The following is a 16166-nucleotide window of genomic DNA, read 5'->3' on the forward strand; positions in this document are numbered from 1 at the left end:
AAATGAATTCCTCTCCTGCCTTAACATGGTGCTAAGATGAGCCTCCCTTGAATGAGGCATCACAGGATGCATCACGTAACCCCAACAGCTCTGAAACTGCCTCCCTTTCAAAAAAGGAGGAAACTGAATACAGTTTCTTGGTCCAGACTTTTGACGATGCTTCTGCTGCAGATCTGTATTCCCTAGATTACCTTACACTGTCATTATACGCTCATTAGTATAAGATTTACTTTCTGACCTCCAGCCATCCCAGAATGTAAACCCCCGAGGAGAGGGACTGTGCTTCTGACCACACTGCCAGACATTCAGTGCAATGCCAGGGATGCTGTTCAGAGATGGTGTGCTTGAGTCACACAGTCCTGTGCTCGGATCCCGGTTCTGCCCCTTAGCAGCCGTGCGATCCCAGGCCCGTGAATGAGCTTCTCTAACCCTCAGTTGCCTCGTCTATAAGATGGACATAACAACAGTACCTGCACTTTAAGGGGCTGTGTTGGAATCACACGGGATTCCACATATAACAGCTGTACGTAAACCACGTGCGTGGCAAATAACACCCCGTTATTTATCATTGCTACTGGCATGAAACTCCGAATCAGTGGAACGTATTCGTCCTGGGCCTTCGCTGTCAATTCAAGGACAAAGAATACAATGCTGGAATTGTTTCCTCCTTTCTCTGGACAGTTCTTAACTGTATCCAGATGTGGAGTAGAGTTGGTTCTGAAACTTGACGACCCATTGAGAACAAGATGTTCTGACTCTTCACAGTGACTTCTCCCTGATGTTTTCCCCCGCCCCCCCCCCCCGTCCCCGTCACCATACGGGGCACAGGCACCTGCTCTCAGGTTCTACTCCTTGGAGGAACCCGGACAGAACCCTCATTGTGGGGGGCAGAGATGAGACAGACAGGCCAGCAAACTTGAACTTTAATTCCTGGACAGTTTCCAGCTACCTAGGTTTATACTACAAACTTGAGGCTTAGAGAGTTGCTAGCATGAGAAGAGAAAAGGGGCCCAGGGAAAGAGAGGCACCTTTGGTCGGGGAATCCTAACACCTGCCAACACAGTGATACACGCAAGTGAGGGCAACAGAGGGCAGCTGGTACCTAACATGCCAAGTGGTTGCAATACAAGTCATTCGTGCCAGGCGTTTTATAGCTCGATAAAAAGGAACAGAATCCTGGATGCAAAATACCGCTGCGATTCTGGGGGGAAATACCCACTGCTTTTCATCTCCTGGTGCCAACTGAAAGACCAGTATGAAGGATACTAATTTCTCTCTAGGTTTTCCAGACTCCCTAAACAGTAAACAGCTGCTTGATAATGGAAAATCGGTTCATATTCTTTAGAGTTTTCTTTTATTAAAATGCATGTCGCTTCTAACGTTACGTGCCACACCGCTGACACTTTTGGGCAGAGGAGGGGATTAATTAATTGCCACGTATGGCGAAACAGGAATGTGCCTGGGCCGCGGTACACTGTTTAACACACTGGGAGGAAACTGTTATTTTCCCACATGTCTCACAAATTAACTCTGTTTTCATTGGTTTAATGCTGTGAATCGTGTCTGTCTGCGTTATTTGGTTTATGCATTGTTTGTTCACAAAAAAGACAAAAATTTTCCTTCAGATTTCTTTATATAGAAACACACAAACATGTCAACCCCTAAGAGATGTGTTTGTAAAGACACAAGTTCTAAGTGTAGTCTCACAGATGTCTTCTGTTACAACAAATGGTGTCGTTTCAGAGAATTCGTTTGCAGATGAAGAATGCTTTATGTTAAGGAAAAAAGTAACCAGCATTTTAATACTTTTTAAAGATCTTTACAGACAGCTAACTCCTTCCTCCCCATTATTACTGTGTCTGGTTTATTTTTCTTCAGAGTTTAGAGGGGGGAGGGAAGCTTTTTAACATTTATTTTTTATTTTATTATTATTTTTTGAAAGCAGGCTGTATGCCCAGTGCAGAGCCCAACACAAGGCTTGAACTCACAACCTTGAGATCGAGACCTGAACTGAAATCAAGAGTCGGGTGTGTAACCGACTGAGCCACCCAGGCGCCCCTGGAGGCTTTTTATAATCTATGATATTTCTGGGTGAATATCCTGAGCCTGGGTGGCTCAGTTAAAGGTCCAACTCTTGACTTCAGCTCAGGTGATGATCTCACAGTTTGTGGGTTCGAGCCCCACATCAGGCTCTGTGCTCACAACAGAGCCTGCTTGGGATTCATTCTCTCTCTCTCTCTCTCTCTCTCTCTCTGCCCATTCTCTGCTTGTGCTCTCTCTCTCTTTCTCTCTCTCACAAAATAAATAAACTTAAAAAAATAATCTATGATGTTTCTTCTTGGGGCTGTTCTTCATATTTTATTCAGTACTGAAGACATTAAAAGTTTTGTTAAGATACACGTAAATATAAAGAATGCTACGCTGACTACTTGTGAGCCCATCCCCCAATTCGAGAGAAGAGCCTACCAAGTCGTCACTTTGACAAGCTGCACATCACACGTCCGTGGGTGGCCAGAGTGCCAAGAGCTCAAGAAGGTGGCACTAGAGAGAGACCTGCCCTCCCAGGGGACCAGAGTTACCGCAAAACTATAGCACAATAAAACAGACACTTAGTGCGAGGTTGGTGCAGGGAGACTCTCAGATGGCCAGAACAGAAAGGCCAGAAATAGCCCCAAGCTTGACACAGGGAAAAGGGCAGTGCCCTTCGATGGAGAAGAGATGGGCTGTTCTCCAAGTGGTGCCGGGGGATCCATACTAAAAAAGTGAGGTCGACTCCAGCCTTACACCTTTCTGTGAAAAGCAACATTTATATATAGCTTTTGGAAGAAAATATAGGAGAGTAGCTTTATGGCTTTCACCATAGAAAATGTATTTCCTAACACAGACTAAAAGCACAGACCATAAGGAAAGACTGATATATTTGACTATGTTGAATTAAGGGATTTGGTTCAACTGGAATACATCATAAAGAGAGGGCAAAGACAAGCCACAAACTGGGAGAAAAGGCCTCCAACTCCTATCTCATAAAGGACCAGTATCCGGACTATGCTTTTAAAAATCCTATGAATCAAAGGAAAAAGATGAAAAATCCAAGAGAGAACTGGGGCAGACACTTGAACGGGCACCGCACACACACCAACGGAAGCACAATATGGCCAATATACACGTCAAAAATAGAATACTCTATTTCATTAATAATCAAGAATAAACCAGATTTAAACCAAAGTGAGATACCTCTTTATATTCACGGCAATGGAAAAATTAAGAAGTCAGGCAACACCAGGTAGGGATGTGGATCAAGAACCTGTCCACTATGATGTTGAAAGACTGTCTGGCATTAATAAAACCAAAGAGATATACACCCTAAATGCCTGCCTGCCTTCACTCCCCCCCTCCCTCCTGTCCTTTCATCCCCTCCTCAGTCTGTCCATCCGTTCACCCATCCATTCATCCATACGTAATCACATACCTCTCACAGCAGTGGTTCCCAAGGGGTGCTCCCCCAGATCAGCAGTATCTAAACTGGAGGTGGGGCACAGGACTCTGTGCTGTTACCAAGGCCTCCAGGTGATGCTGATGCCGTGTTCAAGCTTGAGAACCAGTGCCCTAAAGGAACTTTTGTACCTTGAAATTGGTGTAAGAACGCAAGTTACAAGTGAAGAGTCCCCTCCTCTACCCCACTCCCTTTTTCTCTCAAATAGAAAAAAAGAGGAAGAAGTGAGAACAACTTTAATACCCAGTGAATATGGGAATGAGAGGCAAGGCGAGGCAGATACTTATTTGCTGGTGGGTGTCATACAAAGAGGCTTACTGGGGGGTGGGGGTAAGTTGGCACTACCTATGAAGACCTCTACAATTGTTTATCCTCTGACACAACCCATAAAAATGTACACTAAGATCATTATTAAGGATCAGTGGTACTGTTTCATTGACACATACAGCTAGACCGAGTCCTGCAACCTGGAAGTGTCCCGGGAGCAGGGTCTATCAATCGGGACCTGCCATCATGGTGATGGCCACACGCTTCATCATCAGAAAGGGGACCGTGCTCTACTTATTTCACCCAGGATTCTGCAAATTACGGTTCATTTGGTTCACAAGTCCTTTCTAAAAACACATTTTCTTCTGGCAGGAGGATTGTGCTTACCATCATTCACATTATTGGGGATTACGTTTATTAGATTAATTTCCCATTTACTATCGGGAAGGTAGTGTTTGTAGGAATAGGAGGGTGTAAACATTAGGGGGATGCAGGATAATTCTAGAACCTCAGGTAATTCTGAGAGGGACACCGGTTGAAGAAAACTGAAGCTTAATCTGTAGAAGATACCCACACATTTACACACACACATGTATTACCTGCATATACACGAACATGTGTAAATGTGTGATGTCTGTATGTGCACATAAATTTTTAACAGACAAAACGTCACGAACCTTCAATTTTCCACTTGTAAATTAGATGTTATAGAACAACTTGCTTGAAAAAAGCCCTGCCTAATCGAAACAAAATGACCTTTTGTTTTTTGGTATTAACCAACAGATGGTTATGTTTTGACCTGAACCTAAGTATCTGAGAAATGAGCTCTTCCTGCTACCAACTCATCCAAAGGAAGACTTAAGAGAATCTGCCCGAAATCTTGGGTAACTTAAGAGTCCTACCTCTTGCAGTATTTTTGGTTTAACGTTCAACAGAGGTCCTCAAGGCTGAATGAGCAGCTAACTCACCTGGAGGCCTGGTTCCACACAGACTGCTGGCTCCGCTCACAGAGATTCTGGCTCAGCAGGTCTGGAGTGTGGCTGGAGAACCCACGTTTCTAACAAGTTCCTACTCGATGGTGATGCTGAAACTTCTGGATACCCCTCAACAGTCAGAAAAGCTCTGCTTGATCCCTTCTGCCCCTCACATCAAGATACTTGCATTCCACAATCGAACGCTGATGTTAATAACTTTCTTTCACGTGTGCAGTATTTCAGCTTATTCTTTATTACAAACTGATGGGTGTAACCAGATACACTGGGAGAAATTACCCTGCCAGGCCAGATGACCAGCAGACTGGAAAAGGGACCCTTTGTCCAAAGCCGACCAACAGACACACACACAACTCAACATGCCCTTGGTGAAGAACTGGGAAAGCAGGTCATCTGACGTAGACAAACTCATTCCTGACTTTTCTCACCCCAGTACTTGCTGTTAGGCAGCAGAGTCTGATGGCATTTCACCAATGTTATGACACCTGCCACACCGGTGAAGGTGATGCTTCTAGAAACGTGGAGCTTTGTGAGCTTTAGAGAGTGGATGCTATGTTCCCTGCTGAATCCCACACTGGTCAGAGAAAGCAGGAGGGTTATTTTGGCTCTGGCATGCTTCTGAAGCTGCTGATGGTGTTCTTTTGTGCCTCCTCTCCCCCACACCCAATATAGCCATGACCTCTCCTTGCATTATTAATGAGTGCAAGAGAAGTCATTTATTAAAGCTACATTTTTTCAGTGTTCCATATGTTTCTCTCTGCCAGCCATGGCAGGCGTGTCATGGGAATGCAGAGAGGGGCAGTCCTCTCCCCTGTGACCATGAACCACCTGCCTCATGGCAGTATGCAGCTGTATCTATGGAAGCCATTAGGATCCTGGGACATCGACTCATTTGTCACTGCTAAATGCCTTCCCAGACCAAAGTGGGACCTACTCGGTACATTCCTCATTCAGAAGCCAATTTGGTAAACACATCCTGAATAGTTTACTGGTTATATGTCAGGACCTGGGGTGTCACATAGAACCAGACAAAGTCCCCGCATTCACGGGGCTGACATTTTCCTGGGGACTGGGGGGTTGGAGACAAGTTAACAGGTACGTGAAATTATGTTAAGTGCTAAGAAGGAAATAAACCGTATACAGAGAGATCATGGGTGGAGGTGGGGGAACCTCTTAGGTCAGGAAGGTCTTTGGGGAGAGGAATGTTCGAGCTGAGTCCTCAAGGATCAACTGGTGAACTATGTTACAGATGGAGGGGAACAACCAGTTGTAAGGTCTTACAGGGAAGGAATAAGGTGGGTTCTGGGGGCTACAAGAAGCCTGCCAGGACCAGAGCAGACACACAATGGGCACATGGCAGGCAGCTTGCTGGGGAGGTAAGAAGAGGCCAGACCACACAGGCCCTTGCAGGCCACAGTTAAGGAGTTAGTTTTATCTTAGGGGCAGAGGGGAGCCAGTGAGCAGGGAGTAGAATCTCGGTTCTGGGCACAGGGCTGGCTGGGCAAACATGTTGGCAGAATGAATGAAAAGTAAATGTCTTGCAGCCCCCGTGGTCTCCAGCTGCACCTTCTTGATCCAAATTACAGTCATCTCATCCAACAGCTCGTTTGGGGGTTCCTGACCAGCACCCTTGTTTCTGGTCTTGCTCCTGATGCCCTGCCAGCACATACAAAATCCATCGTGTTCAACCAATCCCATGCTGAGGGTAAAGGTGGTGACTAGACCTCCCAGGATTTCGCAGTGTAACTGAAGAGGATGATTTAACAGATGACACTGAAACGAGGAACAGAATATGCTCGCCTCATGGGAAGGCTCAGTGCAGGGATACGGAGGTGCACAGGACCTCACGGAGGTTCAGTGCAGGGATACAGCGGTGTGCCGGGGCTCATGGGAACACTTAGAAGGACATCTAAGCTGGGGTGGTGGCCAACTGGCCTCAGTTCTAAGAGGAAAGCAAGAGAACTCCTCTCTGGTCACCTAATGCTTTGTACAGCAAGAAGAGGTATGTAGAAAGAGGGGAGCAGGCCCTGGCCTAACCCTCGGCCTGTCCTTCCCATTGCTTCATCTACATTAAAGAGGTTTACGGTCCACTGTTAACTGATGGGAAAACAAGTACTAGTGACAGATAAATGCCCACCATGAAAAAACGTGACTTTCTCGGCCACAGATAGGTGCCATGTCACTCGGGGAAGAAGAGATGGTTTTTGGTTTTTTTTTTCCTCTTGCTTTGCCTATACCAAATCAGTTTGTGAAGCTGCTTCTAATAATAAAGCTCCGTGAATTGATAGGTTGTTGAAGCAAACACACTCTTACTTGCAGGAACGCTAAACCACGTTCAGCACTTCTATATGGAAGTCGAGTTTATGTTCATCCAATTAACCATCATTAACTCTGTCCACGCTCTATCATACCACAGCCTGGCTGACTCTCAAAACCAACAACTTCAGACGGCATAAAAGGCACGGATTACTCCCATTGTTTTGTTGCTGCTCCTGAGAGGCAAAAGAACGTGAACTTTCTTAAATGATCCATTCTTAAAAGTGCCTGGGAAGGTGATGGGAACTCTGCTCTTGCCTGTGTCCACCACCCTCCCCTGGCATGAGGGACCAGAGGCCCTGTCTCAAGCCTTCTCATTTGTAAGAGAACAGACCCAAGCGTCCCCAGGCTGAGAGAGGTGCCAAGCAGCACATGGCCGGCCCTGAGTGAGAACGCAGGGTCTCTGTGTGAGCTCCGCAAAGGTGAGCATGATTTTTAAAAACTAAGCTAAGCCTTCCGTATAATACAGGTCATCTCTTCACTGGTTTGGATAAAAATGATTTCTATAAGAGAAGAATTCAGACCTCGGAATCACAGCACAGATATTGCGGCCACCCCCATTTGTGTCTCCTTCGTGTCTCAGTTTATCTTGGAAACGGGGATAGTAATATCCCCAACCCCTTGGTGCTGCTGTGAGGATTTGATGGAGAAATGCACAGTCAGCACTTAGCAAAGTGCTGGTACATAGTAAGTGCTCAGCAAATAATCCTGTGGTTGCTGTAATGAACATTGCTGCAATTTTATCAGTATGTTTCCCTTGCCGTCTTGAAAATGTCCATGGAGACTTCAGTGAATGTATTAGTTATTACAATTTCTACTTTGAAGCCTAAGTCCCAAACAGAATTAATTCCTTACTGCCCAATCGAGTGAGCAAAGATCACTATTCTGCAGAGTCTCTGGCTGACCTGAGACCTTAGAAGAGGTGGAGGGAATGGGCGTGATAACCCCTTCCGCTCCGCCTGGCCTCTATCTGAAAGCCCTCATCAAAGCATCTCTCTATACCCGCCTTCCCCTTGTCCTGAAAGGACACAGCTGTGGGGAGGGCTCATGCCTGGCCAGTGATGAGGTCCCTGGCACCATGCCAAACGGAGCCACAGATGTCTCCATCCCTGGTGACACTGCTCGCACACCCTCTGCCCACAACCAGGTGGCCAGTGTTAGCCAGGTTCTGGCCACAGCTCTAGAGCTCCCAGGCTCCCTAGCCCATCACCCCCCTGAACATGAGATATTCTAGGCAGTTAATCTATCCAAGTAGAAGAATGCCCCCCTTGATAGCCTGAAAGCATCTTCCTTTCCTGTTTCTCTCCTTTTCTTGGAAGCAGCCATGCTTCTGAGTGGTCTGAGATGGGGTACTTTTCCAGAGCAGGAAACAACTGCTAACTGAAACTTTAAAATGTCCCATAGGCACAGGCCCTGTCTTGACGCTCCCTGGTACTCTACAGTGACCGGGAAAGCACAAAGACTGCTATACCTCAACAGAAAGGGCAGGCAGGACACGTGTCTTGTACTGTCCTCAGAAGTACTGCAGATATCCCCTAGTATCTCGGCATATCCCGTAACGCAGGGCATGCATCACTCATACGTGTGTGCTCTCCGCAGTGCCCTTTAACGACCAGGCAACTTCATGTGTTGCTGTTGTTTTTCTAATGTGATTAAAGGTATAATAAGGTATGTGTGCAACAAGAGGCAAAGCCATTGTTCTGCATCATTAAGCTCACAGCAGCCCCAAAAAGAAATTGTAGGCAGCTTGCCAAAGGCCCTAATGAAGAGCATCTCTTTGAATTATCACTGGATGAGGAAAGGATCAAGTCTGAGCCCCAGAATATTTGATCCTCTTTGTGCTGCTGTTACAAGGGCTTACTGAAGGCAGACACACTGGACCTTCTGGAACTGTAATTTATGGAAACCTTAATTTCTCTGCTTTTAATAAGGCTTTGCATAATAAGAAGGGGGATGCAGTTATTAATTCCTGCAAGTGTTTTGTGAATTCCTTTATGCTATGGTTCAGGACTCGCAAAGAATAGGAGAAAGGGGATTTTACTTAGTTGGCACAAGGGTAATGGGTCCGAAAAGTAGTTTGAGTTTCCTGAAAATAAATCTGCATGGCTTCCTAAATTGCTGACAAAGTGTATTCCAGATGGAAGTCATTTATCAGCAATTTACTGCATGATGCGTTGGCCAGAAATATTTCCACATAAATTCACCTAGTAAAAACAAACAAACAGAATCCAGGCTCTTTCTTTTTGGGGGCCAAGGGGGAAAGAGCCCAAATAATACAGGTGAATAAAGCACAAGTGAACACAGATTTGCAGGACACAGGGCAGGGTAACCCCATTGTGGAGGGGGCCAGTGTAATTAATACACCTACAGCAATGGATCCTAAATAATATTTTTGTGCATGACGACCAAAAGAAAAAAAAATACCCAGCAAGTTATTAAGACTCCATTTTTATGCCTTATATTATATACACAGTAGTGAAAGTCTTCACCATAACCACCCTGGTGATGGTTCTGCTGTTCCGCGTGGTTTGCTTCTGAACGTCTGACTCACTGAGAACTGGGGACTTCGTGCTCATCGCACATGATAACCTGGCAAAATGTGGATTACAACATCACCATATGATCACACAAGGGATGGAGGGCAGATCTCCAGTGCCAAGGGCACTTTTGCCCAGGTTTCCAGTGTGCCCCCAGACTGCTTTCAAAGGACAGAAGAGTCCAGCGGAGTGCTGGGTGTGAAGTTGCAGGTCAGAAGTGTATGACCAACACTGATTTAAAATGCCTGGGTTTTGTAAGATATGTGCCCTCTGTATAAGGGGTGGTTGGGGGTGGGGGGCATGACCAAGCCCCCAAAGGTTTGACATTCTGTATGCTTCAGTGAAGACACACAGACAGAGACAGAGACAGACAGAGACAGACACAGACACACACACACATACACACACACCTTTTCTTTACCCGGGATCATTCTATCATTAGATTGTCCACAGAAGCAGCCTTGTTTCGCTGTGTCTTTTTAATGCTAAGCGCCCTCTGGTGGCCTGTGCAAAAATGGTGCCCAACTGCCGGCTAATCCAGTTCTATTTTTAAACTGTCTGGCTCTTTAAAGAATATGTTAATATGCGACTCAGTGTGATAAATTAAGGAATAAGCACCCTTTTTTTCTGACCATAAAGACCTTATTCTAGCATTCTAATTAAAAAAAAACCTTTTTAACAGGATTATAATTTTTATATCAATGAAGAAAAATTGGAAAGATTTAGAATGATTGAAGGGGAAAATACTTAACTGCCAAGTCAGGTTACCAACAACACTATGAAAACCTCAAGGTTCAGGATAAAACTTGAATATCTAAAAATAAAACACTCCACACAAATGTCAGGTAAGTTATCTGGGTTATCCCTTACATGTCCTATTTCATCTCCACTGAAATTTCACGTGACTAATGATACAGAAGTTTCGAGAAGTCACCTGCTGTGGATGATGGCACCCAAGATCAAGCCACCTGCTCTTGAAGTTCTTAACATTTTCACAGAGCGAGGTACAGAAATGGCAAGAGTGAAGCATAAATGTGAACCACATGTCCCAGGACAAGAAGTTGCTCAAAGAATCAAGTCTGCGGTAGACGCCTGTGCTCTGCTGAAAGGCACGCCTTCTAACTATTTGTAAACAGAGACAAAACGGCACGGGCATTAATCATCATCCCCGTCTCTTCTCCAACTTGTTCAAAGGGTGACCACGCTTTGACCCTTCCCAAGACATTCGCTGACACTCCAGAGGGCAGTCACTTGTAAAGGAGCTTTGTGACAGGACTGCTGGAAAGACACTTTATGACTGTCAACATCTTTACATATTCAAATACAGGCACCTAAGGAAGTGCCCCTGGGAGGGAAATTACCCAAGAGATTTAACAGAGAATACAGAGAGAAGTCCGCAAGGCGGTCTCGGTCAGAATACAAGTACGCACCCGAATCCCTAATTCCTTTCCCAGAAGTTACCGTCTGCCAGGTGAGTGCCTGCCCACGCCCCCGGAATAAAAGGCAAAGCGTTACCTGACAAACTTCATAGAGCAATTTGTACTGCTCCTCTTGCTTCTGCAGGCTGCACAAACTGCATCCCATGTTTAGAGGAACGTCAAAGGAAGGCTTCAGTACGCGCCAGCACCCGGGAAAAGCAGCGTCCTGCGCGCAGGCATGAAGGTATCCTCGGAGAGCCTCAGGTGCATCAGGCGGCTGCAACACTTCACATTGGCGTTGCTCTCCAAGGCTGAAAACAACTCTCTCCCCTTCCACGCTTCCCCTCCTTCCCTCGCAGCGTGCACACACACACACACACAGACACACGCACGCACACACACACACACATACACACACACCACTCCCTCCTCTGAGGGACTCTGGCAGCTGGATTGTGGTCCAATGCACACGCTATATAGACTGCTGCTCATGCATATTAATCAGCTCTCATTGACTATTCATAACAGACAATGATACAGAAGCTATAATTGCCAACTATGACAGTTGAAATTTCTCTAATTAACAAGCAAGTGCTCCAGTGGTAGGGAATAATAAAAGACACTAACAATTTTGTAAGCCATTTTCTGGCAGTTACAAATAAACATGACTGCATTTTTAGCAAGGTCTCTTAGGATAATCCCTAACGCATTTAAGCTAAGTAGAAATTCATTTTTAAATATATCATAAAATTTCTGATGATATAAAATGTATTTAATGCTGCAGATAATGATGGCATATAAACGAGTTTTGTGGAATGCACATGTTTTGAATAATATTCGTATAATATTTAGTGCTTTCCCAAGTTGCAGGAAAAATCTGCCACATATGAATAAAATATAAAAATTTAAATTGCAAGGTATATATGTGTGTATGCAAAGTAACCCGGGGGTTGTAAGGAGACAGGCTGCCCTAAAGGTGAGCAAGCAGATAATCACTGCTAAAGTGCATTTGCAGTTCCCAAAGCAGAAAGTTATTTGTTACAGGGCTGCCCAGCTCACTGGAAGGAAGAGAAGCAGCCAGCTTCGTGCCATCTCTTCAGCTATGCAGACGCTGGCAGATTCCTCGGAGCTCATGCCACTGAGCTAACTGTCCCTGTCTACTACAGATCTGTGTCTGATATTCCGTGTCTGCCTAGACTTAACCCCCTTCTGCTCTGTGCTGTGTGTCTAGAAAGCAGGGAGTTGCGATTGCACATGGAAGGTGAGGACCGGCCGCATTTAAGAACTGATTCCTCTACCTTGCCTCTTGTTTCCCTTCATCCAGCCTCTGACCCACTAAGTTGGATGGCTTTACAAACAACAACTTTCTTTTCTCAAATGACTACCCCACCACCTCAATGAAATGCAGAGGTAATATTTTTTCAGCCCCAATCATTCACGATTAAAAATCTCACCACTGTTTCCAAACCCTCACCCACCTCCATCTTATAAAGGTTGAACTGTCTCCCAGGAGGACTCCCACATCCTGTCAAGATGCATCACAGGGACTGAAGAATAATGCTCCCTTTCTCTGGGAGTCCAGACACACCTGGGATGTGAGTAAAACAGTAAATAAAATCCCACCTGGGCTGGTGGCCAGCAGATACATCTGGTCCCATTTCTCGGACCCAGAAGATGAGGCATGGCAACTTGTCACAGATGAGCTAATAGTCCCGGCTTTTGCTGGAGGGGGAGGAAGGGAACCTCCATCTCAGACCCACACCTGGTGTCACTATCGTGGCTAGAGCCGACAGCTGAGGCGTGCCACCAGGGAAAAGAAGCCACAGATGGCGCTGGGCAGCAGCAGTGACCTCTGACTTGCTCTGATGTTGAGAAGGGCAGTTTGGATCCATGAGCAAGTTACTGAGGGCTCGGTTTCCTGATCTCTAAAGAGCTAGGCGACGAAGTACCTTGCAGAGTTTTGTTGGAACGATGTAAGAAAACACAAGCTGTCAAGCCAAAACCAGAGGTCATGCTTGTCCACTGCCCTCACCCAGAGCCTTCCATCTGTAGTTCTGCTCTCTTGTAACCCAAGTGAGATCTCAATTCCTTCCACTTCCATTTACCGTCCACTCCACCTGGACGATGCTAAGACCCGCCCCATGCACCTTCTGCTTCCTCTCTTGCCTACCCGCGGGGTACCCACCGTAAGGCTGCCAGGTCGGTCTTTATAAAGCAGAAACACGATCACTTGTTTTCCTTAAAAACGCTGCTACGACTTCTCGTCAAACCCGGATTAGAGTCACATTCTTCACAGGGCTTCCCATACCCTGTAAAACTCCGGTCTTTGTTCATCGGTTTCTATCATCTACTGGTGCTCACTTCACTCCCAGCAAGCCACGTCCTTCCTCAGGGCTCCCTCCGCCAGAATGCCCCTCCCTTCTTCTTCCTACCCACTCAGTACCCCCATCTCGGCTCAAATGAAGCCTTGTTAGGAAAGCCTTTGTTGGGGTACCCGGCATGAATTTATTTCTCAATCCTCCAAATTACTGTTATATCACCCCATTCACTTCCTCAGTCTCCCTGTTCATTCAGGCTGTTTGTTGCTGTGTCCTTGGATAAGAACATCAGCCTCGTGAGGGCAGGGAACTGTGTCTGCATCTCCCTGGGGCTCAGCCCTGTGCAGGCACTGGGACAACACCTGTCCTTTGGTTGAAAGAACACATGAAGACGGACGCCTCACAAACCCATGCCCTGTAGGGTGAACCAGAAGTACCCTATACAGAGGTCAGGAGGGAGCTTGGTTTTCCTCCCCCAAAGCTGTGGACCATTAGGTCCTTTTGTGGTAAGCTGTTGTGTGTCACAGTAGCTTATACCCACCTTTTTTCCTGCACGTCCACAGAAAAATAGACAAATGGGCTCCAGCTCAATGGATAAGGAACTGACGCAAACCCTTTTAGTCTTTGTTACAAAACTTTCCAACCTTGTTCAGAAGCGAATTTTATCACATATTGCCCTGTGATTCAGAAATGTTTCTCAAACTTCTGGGTCTTAGGAAGCCTTCACACTCTTAAAAATTATTGAGAACATCGAAGGGCTGCTGTTTATTTGGGTTACACCTACCGATGTTCACAATGTTAGAAACGATCAGAAATAAAAAAATGCCGATTCCTTCATTTAAAATAGCACTAAGAAACCCATTACATATTAACATAACTAACATTTTTATGAAGAAATTACTGTATTTTCCAAAACCAAAAGAATTTTGCGGGAAGAATGGCATTGTTTTACATTTTCACAAAGCCCTCTATGTCTAACTTAATTGAAGACAGCTGGTCTTTCGCTTCTGCATTCAGTCATTTCTGCTGTGTGATGGCTTCTAGAAAACTCTACTGGACTGTACATGCAGGAAAGAATGAGAGCAAAATAAAAAAAAATAACATCTTGATGTTTATCAAACTCTTGATGTTTATGAACATAGTTTTGACCCCACAGACCTCCTGAAATAGTTCCTAGGTGACAGTATTGAGAATTGCCACTCTAGAAAGACACATCTGTGAGCTAGGAGTCCAAGACTCTCACGCTTGGGGGCACCTGGGTGGCTCAGGCAGCTAAGCGCCTGACTTTGGCTCAGGTCCTGATCTCACAGTTTATGAGTTCAAGCCCCACATCTGGCTCTCTGCTGTCAGTGCAGAGCCTGCTTCAGATCCTCTGCCCACTGACCCTCCCCCACCCCTACCCCCGCTCCCAAAAATAAATAAACATTAAAAAAAAGAGCATCATGCTTGGGGGCGGGCAGAAGAGCGGAAGGGATACTAATTCAAATGCAACTCATGGGTGGTTTTCCACTCTTACGATCAATTACATAGTATTTGGATTCAAGAATGAAAAACACTTGTACCCATTATGCCTAAAACAGGACTTACCAAAGCGATTATTTGCCGTAGCTATGCCCCTTCCTTTGTACAACCATCTAGAATAGTTTCATTTGCAACATGTTGCTTTCACGGAGTAAGAAACACAACGGTGTAAAAGGTGGTTCACCGGTACTGTGATACAAACCAAGGCATTTCATATCACGGATCCAAGAGGCACAGATCTTAGCGACAGGAAGTTCTTTACAACAGACCTGTTTCTGAAAGAACAGCTGTCCCAGTAAAAACGAAAAACTAGTTGGCGACACAGAGACGCACATTGTTTGACAAAGATGCTGAATGTCCTTTTCAAGTCGGTAATCCCATCATCGGAAAGGGCCTCACAGGCTCACCCGCGCACGCAGCACCCTCGGGTGCTCTGTGCGCTCAGACAGCCACCTCCTCCTGCCTTCACAGGGATGAAAAATACAGTGCAAAGAAGGGTCACCGAGGACCACGGAGACACAGACAGAAGAGGCACGTACAGTAAGGGCCGAGAGTGCCCAGGGAATAGCTTGTATAATCATTCTCTGAACTTCCTAAAGTCATCAGGGATGCCGTGAGAGTCAGCAGATGGACGCGAGAACTTACGTTCACTTGACTGTGGAAACAACTATCTCGTTCAAGCACATTCCTCCAGCACACAGACTGTGGTGCCTGCATGTCCGATACCTGTCATTTGACCTTCCTGGTTTTTCCTGATGTATGATGAACACAGGTGTCCTCAAACCAGAGTTTCAGTCAGAGGGAATATTCTTCTGGGAAGAGCAATGACAAAAACCAAGCGGGAAGATGGACCCAAGTTCATCAAGTTCTCAAGAGAGAAGTGGAGTCTCTTTGGGGGTCCGCACCAGCGGGCTCTGGAGCCGATGTCACGTCCCTCAACTCTCTCAGAGACCCGCCCGATGGCTCTGCCTTTCCTTAAGCTCTTTTCAGCTTTCTTCTGGATTGTGACGATTCATTAACTTGGTTTCTTCCTGCTTTGAATCTCACTCTCCTTTCAATTCCTACTGTACAATGCAGCTACACACACACATACAAACACACACACACACACACACACACACACACACACACACACACACACAAAGCTGATAAACCACCGCGCTCAAGGCACAGACCAAGCTCCCAAGCACGCAGATCTCACCCATTCTGCTCTGCCCGGCCTCCCCTGTCTACTGTCTAGCAGCACTTCCTGCATTAGGGTCCTTCGCGCCTCATGTCTGTGCACATGGTGGGCCCTCGGCTTG

At 45.9% G+C, this 16166-nt stretch overlaps 1 protein-coding gene across 2 annotated transcripts in view; it reads right to left on the minus strand.

Moving 5' to 3' along the window:
* Positions 1 to 16166, minus strand: part of PDZRN3 (PDZ domain containing ring finger 3) — a 240927-nt gene that overhangs the window by 37238 nt on the left and 187523 nt on the right. Inside the window, exon 1 of one of the 2 annotated variants that reach the window (XM_047096985.1) lies at positions 11121 to 11189. The exons of the other annotated variant lie outside the window; for it this stretch is intronic. Within the exon in view, the coding sequence (XP_046952941.1) occupies positions 11121 to 11189 (69 nt within the window). Of the gene's footprint in view, positions 1 to 11120; positions 11190 to 16166 lie in introns of those variants that run through there. 2 annotated transcript variants of the gene reach the window in all.

This window comes from Lynx rufus, unplaced genomic scaffold (genome assembly GCF_022079265.1).
Source record: "Lynx rufus isolate CCGP_SWC_20201006 ecotype Redwood Valley unplaced genomic scaffold, mLynRuf1.p SCAF_4, whole genome shotgun sequence".
Classification (NCBI taxonomy): Eukaryota; Metazoa; Chordata; class Mammalia; order Carnivora; family Felidae; genus Lynx; species Lynx rufus.